This window comes from Rutilus rutilus (assembly GCF_951802725.1).
Source record: "Rutilus rutilus genome assembly, chromosome: 2".
NCBI lineage: Eukaryota > Metazoa > Chordata > Actinopteri > Cypriniformes > Leuciscidae > Rutilus > Rutilus rutilus.
The window spans coordinates 32,564,209-32,571,037 of record NC_140210.1 but is presented as its reverse complement, the minus strand read 5'-3'; the positions used below and the strand labels follow the sequence as shown (position 1 = coordinate 32,571,037).

Below are 6,829 nucleotides of genomic sequence, written 5' to 3'. Positions count from 1 at the left end.
ACAGATGTTGCTTGATTGACATGTATCTTATTCCGTGTTTGTGCATGATTAGAAGTGCTTGCATGTTCCACATACAGTATGCATTCTGGTGATCATGCAACATACAACTGTTATCTGTAACTCATTAAAACTGTGGCCGTGTCAGGGTGTTAGAAAAGCCATGGCATCCAGGGAAATATTTACATGAATAGAGAATAAAGGGATTAGCATCCAGTGGGAGACAGCTGAATGAAACATGTCATTTAATACTGCTCTCTTGGTATTGCATCATTCATTTGCCATCATTTTGGTGCAACATCTCCAATACTAGAACTATCTCATAGTTTTAGTGAGTCAGTGCCTTGTCTGGACATATGTTATTCAAGAATTCTGTGACCATCGTAAACCTCAATGGAGCTCGGGCAGCTGAGTGAAGCGTAAAGACTTTCTCAACTGGAAGGAAATGTTCTATGTGCCGTTAGGCCCCATAATCCACACAGGAAAGCACAACAAAAGTTTAATAATTCTCAAGAAAGAGAAAAAATATTGGTAGTAAAAGCACACGTTTCGGAATTCCTCCCAGTTTTAGCATCAGTTTATGGCATTTAATAAGGTCACATTTCAAAGCAAAGCTTTGAAGCTTGTAGTGTGTAGTTCAGTGTGCTTCTCACCAATATTCCTCTTGACCAAACAAATGTAAGATTAACAGCTTTCATCATGAACTTGTAATCATTTAACAGCAAAAGAAGGCAGTAATGCTTTGAGATTGAGTCAGAACACAACTCTCTTCAATCCTGATTACTAAGGCTTTGTTAACGTCTAAACGTGTCATAGCAGAGTGCATTTCTAATTATCTGCTCAGAACTATTACTGCAGTCATGGCTAAAGTCCCTTTTGATGGATCCGCCAGACAGATTGGAACATTTCATTGCTGGTGTGACCCATTTGGAAAGTGATGTGCAGCCCATTGGCTGAAAATAACCAAATCATTAGCTCTGAGAGTGTACTTAATTTAGCATTGACTCAAAGGGTTTTAATATGGCATCAACTGTGTGGAGTGTGGTGTGCCGTGGTCATGGTCTGTTCTCACGTGAGCAAAGTGCATGCTATATGGATATAGAAGGAAGAGGTGTCCCACATTCGTGATTTAAATATTCTGGTTAGAATGATGCAGATTAACAATTTTATTTATGAAATAGGTGCACTAGCAAGGAATCATTTGGCTTAGGCATTGAACTAAACTTATAGTACACTTATTAAGGGGGACAGTCTCCTTAAGACGCATCTTTACGTCTTCTTAAACAAGGACAGAAGAGTGATAGCTCATGAATTGCTCCTTGCAGGTTTGAGCTTCCAATCATACTAGATAATTAAAGTAAGCACTAGATCTCACTATAAAAAAAATATTTCACAACTAAGTTCAATCCTAATGTGATGTGATCTAACATCTTTTTTTTTTACTCATAGATACTCTTATAATGAGAAGTTGTTAGTGCTTTTCTATGGCAACGGCCTTCCTTTGAGACTAAACTGCCCACCCGAGTCTCTATGTCTTCCAAATAAGGCCCTTTAATATGCAGCGTGCCGGGTCGAAATTTATAACGATTCGCCACACACCAGTAATTGAGCAATTCGTCTTTTTCCCAGCCAATAGAGTGCAATAATCTCTCCATATATAACTGATTCAGTAAATGCCATGTGTATCTTTGGCTGCCGAGTAAATGCATTTGCATTATAATGTGATGAGCACCTACAGAGCAGAGCGGGTATTGAAATATACCTCATTGCTCAGTGAGTCTGTTGATTGTGAATATATTTTTATACATGCATTTGCTTGATGTTTTCTGAGACAAACTAGTTAAGTGAAGCATAATGAGGATTGATCATTATAGTATTGATTAGGCAGACTTTATTATGCATGAAACAGAAGGTTTCAGAGAAGAGGAGGGTAGAGGCAAAGCTGGCGATGAAACTACTCTGCGAATGCAGCATACCATGAAATTCCATCATAATTAAAATCATTGTTGGTTACTTTCTGATATAAAATAAGAACAGATTGGCACTGCTTGCCTATGCATTGATTAAAGGCATTGCTGCAGTCACAGCTTTAGATCATTGCCTTCTTTGTTCTGAAATCTGACCTAAATCCACTCAACATGAAGTTGTCAAGATGAGCTGAGTTAAAGTTGTCATGCTTGTCTAAGAAAATGCACTTCTTTGAAATACAACAAGGGTAGCACATCCTGACAGACAGAAAATACTATTACTTTGTAATAAGATAAACAAGTGTGACATTTCCTTTAGTAGGGCACAGCATTCCTTAACATAAACTCTAACTGCAGCAGAGCATACCTTTGTACAAAGAAGAAGTGTGACACTGGATCACAAAACCAGTCACAAGTCGCACGGGTATATTTGCAGCAAGATCATGTTCCATGAAGATATTTTGTTTATTTCCTACCTAAATATCTAAAACATTTATTTTTGTGAGTGAATGCAGCACAATCGCGAACATAAATGGACAACTTTAAAGGCGATTTTCTCAGTGTTTTGATTGTTTTGCACCCTCAGATTCCAGATTTTCAAATAGTTGTATCTCAGCCAAACATTGTAATATCATAACAAATCATACATCAGTGGAAAGCTTTTTTATTCAACTTTCAGATGATGTATAAATCTCAATTTCAAAATATTGACCCATGTGACTGGTTTTGTGGTCCAGGGTCACATTTCGTGAACCAAATAACTTTTTTTGAGTGTATTGGGTGTTCAAACATTACAGGCTACTTTCAGGCTGACAGTGATTAGTCTACAAAAGAGCTCTACCTCAAACAATTATTTTACATGACAGAAGTGTTCATTCAACAAAGGCAGGGGAAATTATCTGAGGGCACACATTGACCTTTGTAATTGACACAGTACACATTAGGCCATTATCAGTGCTCTTCCCATCCATCTGCCCTTCATCCACCCACACACAGCGCCTGCCTGCTCACACTTCAGCTGCAAATAAGCAATTAGCTCACCTGCCAATAATATGTGTTCAAAACCTATAGCTAAAAAATGCTCTAGTATGCAGTTGAATATGAAGGGGGGAAAGCTATACTATTCTTAATGCATTTTAATGTGTTCTACTGTGGGAAAAAGTTTAAAGAAATGGTTCTAAACTGGGGCCTGCTTGGAGGCCAAGGTTGCCGCAAACGTAGCTATAAGAGATTTATCGGGACATTTCCTTCGAAAAATACATTTATTACGATGTCCTTAGTGACTCAGATGGCAGAAGTCTAATGTTGGTACATCCCAAAACACAACTCTTGTAATGCCTCTTTGGCGCAAACATCAACTCCAGTTTGATAGACCGGAAATGAGTGAGTGGATTTTTATCAATATAGGATGGTTGTTCTCACACGCTGCATACACACATCAGTGTTCAAACATCTTATAAAAGTGAATTTTGCATAATAGGTCCCATTTCAGGATGGAAACCACTGGTTTAGACACATAAATAATAAGGGTAGGCCTAACGCTTTTTATTATAAGGCTTTTCCAATGAGTTAGCGGATAACATCAGGGGACACTTATATATAAGAATGGACATAATATTCAAGTCTTTGTTGTCTTTTAAAGCACAAAAAAAGTAACTTTTAAATAAGAGAATGAATGAAAAGTGAAAAAGCAGACCAAAGCTCCCTGATGACAAACTTTGGCAGCAGAGAGCTTTTGAGCTTATCGCCCAATTCCAGAGCAATGGCATAAAGCTGGGAACAGGGTCAACGTGGCACAATAAACAGGAGTGGGCGCACACATGCACATGCACATGCTGCGCAGATGCACCCAGTCTCAGCTGTGCCATACACCCTGCCTACGGCAGCCCATGCCAGACACTGTCACTCACTGTAACACAACGATGATTTCATGGGTAAATCAAAAACAGGCAGTACAAGCTCAGTGCGTTAGGCCTATACCTAAATACAACTTAGGACCCCTCTGCCAAATTGGATAGGGAATCAGCATGCGTTCTAGCATTTGCCATCATGTATGACTCACGAGTTACATTGCACTTAGTTTTGACATTGCTTACTGATGCAGTCAGCTTGCAATGAGTGTATTATTACCCACAAAGATTAAATATAACACCATGTCATGATATACTGAATATTAGCCATAATTAAACCTAAAATATGTTATCATTTATTAAAAACAGATCTTTAGTTGGAGCTACGATATCATTATAAGGCTTTTTTTTTTATATATATATAATATTTTTTTAAGTGTTATTGTGAAGCATTAAAAAAATGCTTTTTTTTACGGTTTTCTTTTTAAATTAGTAAATGTTGCAACAGCCTTTAAAACAACAACAGGGCCGATGCTGGTATATACTTAATTTAGCCATTGCCGTGTGCTTAAAGGATTAGTTCTTTTCAAAATGAAAATTCTGTTATTTACCCTCAAGTTGTTTCAAACCTGTATGAATTTCTTTCTTCTGCTGAACTCAAAAGAAGATATTTTGAAGAATGTCAGTAACCAAGTGACTACTATAGTATTTTTTTTCCTACTATGGAAGTCAATGGGGTACATCAACTGCCTGCTTACCGACATTCTTCAAAATATCTTCTTTTGTGGAAAGAAATCATAGAGGTTTGAAACACAGTGAAGGTGAGTAAATGATCACAGAATCTTCATTTTGAAGTTAAGTAATTCTTTAAGGTCATGACACAGGTGTTTATTAGAAAGATAACTAATGCTGATATTTCTAGAAATATATATTTATCATCTGCTCACTGTTACAGGGTTGAATAGTAGTCAGTCATCCCCAACTGACATGTCCTGACCTGGACACATAACTTCCAGTCTTTTTAATAAACACTATGTCCATAAAATGTACATCTTTGCTAATAAAGCAAGTTGGAATCACATGGATGGAGATTGGCCAAAGAGGAATCCTCAAAGAAAAGGGATGAATGAATGAATGAATGAATGAATTCGTTGAGTATATACATGCGCGTGCATATACAAGTTTTAAATCAAATATATTTTACAATTGTATTAATATAAACATATATAACTCTATTACAAATATAAATATTATAGTACTACCGACAATAATGCTATAATCTGGTATCTCGATGCTGGGCTATTAATCACGTGAGCAGCTCTCATAGTCAAAGGGCTGGCACGAGTAAGGGGAAGTATTCAAATTCAGTTCTCTCTAATTGTAAGTAAGCGTTGCTCATGCATGTGTGCGGTGAGAGTGGAGAAGCGCACTGTCAGTCAAGCGCGTGTGGGGCGGTCTCTGCTCAGAGATGTCTGAATATGTCAAGAATCACTTCAGCTACCGCACGCTTTTAAACAGCACTCCATCTCTTCCAGTGCCGATACGAGGGAAGTGTTTCATATATGCTGTTTAGCTTTATAAGATTATGAGGGATTCCTTTGCGATTGCCGTGCGCAACGAGCCTACAGTGCATAGGAGTGAAGGAAGAACCGCTGGAGCGCTGTCCAGCGTCCTGAAGTCAAGAAGCCAGAAGTGCTGAAGAGAGCACAGGCATTCACAGAGGACTGTATGTCTATGCCGATCAAGTCTTGAGATGACTCGGAAAAGGCTGCGTTCTGTGGCTGTTTGGGGATTCATTGCGTGGGAAATAGGAATTATGTTGAGGTAAGAGCAAATATTTTCCCTGGTGGAGGAGAGAGTAAAGATAGTATTTATTTATTTATTTATTTATTTATTTATTTATTGTACAGTTTAATGTACGAGAATATATCTCGTCACCATGCACCGCATTCATGATGGCTATTGTAGGCACAGATAAAGTTTTTAAGCAGCTTGTTCTCAGTGTAACAGGTGATATCTTGTAATTTTCACAGAGTAACTTAGAGCTCTGCGATCCTAATGAAAAGTATTGTTCTTCTGAAGTAAAATACCTTTAATTATTTCTATAATTCTAAATGTTGCTATTAGGAAACATGTTAATGACGGTTTTGTGCAATAATATTAGAAATTTGAAAATATTAAAGGAAATATAAAACAAAATATAAAATGATGCAAAAGGAAATAGGTATTTGTAGTATCTTCCTTTATATAGAAATAATGAATTTTTCAAAACAGTTTAATTTTATGGTAATTTATTTTTGTACTCCTGATACTACACCCCAGTGGAACTTCTTATGAGTCCCAAATTATATTCATTTAAGGCCATCATATATCTATTAGTTTAGGTGATTATTTTTACTCTGCCGTACACTTTTTTCCATAACCCTTTCTGTCTAGTCTTGCAAGTAGCTTCAAAATATGAAATTGGCGTTCTGGGTCCCTTTGAACTGTACCGAATCCTCACAATTCTTTTGGCTGATGATGCTATGCATTTTTAATGTTTCATTTGTCTACGATCCTTGGGCTCACGCAAGCGTAAAGTCTTGCATTATTGATACGTTGGCACTTGCAGTATCTGTTCCGCCTTTGTATTGGCTGCCATTCTGTGCACCCTGAGGGAGAGTTTTTACTTATAGCCTTCTAAGAGGAAGTTGTTTTCATAGAAAAGCTGGATGCGCCTCATTCCACCACTCATAATTAATTACAATGTACAGGAAATATTCATCCTTGCTACCAAGTCATACTTTAGAATGTGTTATAACGTTGAGAAGAACTTTTTGCAAGAGCTACTCACCAATAAGATTTATCTTCAGAGAGGGCAAAGACAATGGATAGTGAATAGCTCGAAATGAGGTGGAAAACAATCATTTCTTTTTGATATCAGTCAACAATGGCTCAGAATCACTCCACAACAGGCTCATTGCCAGCAAGGTGCTCGGAAGTAGTGGTCTCAGTGTGCTTATATCTTAATCAAGA

General features: G+C 37.5%; 1 protein-coding gene across 2 annotated transcripts in view; it reads left to right on the top strand.

The window, feature by feature from the left end:
- Positions 1-5,170: 5,170 nt before the first annotated feature.
- The window catches only part of glra3 (glycine receptor, alpha 3), a 53,271-nt gene continuing 51,612 nt past the window's right edge, over positions 5,171-6,829 (top strand). Inside the window, exon 1 of one of the 2 annotated variants that reach the window (XM_084392580.1) lies at positions 5,171-5,638. In XM_084392580.1, coding sequence (XP_084248706.1) covers positions 5,568-5,638 — 71 coding nt within the window. In that variant the 5' untranslated portion in view covers positions 5,171-5,567. The remainder of the gene's footprint in view (positions 5,639-6,829) is intronic. The other variant, XM_084392581.1, reaches the window with a different exon arrangement.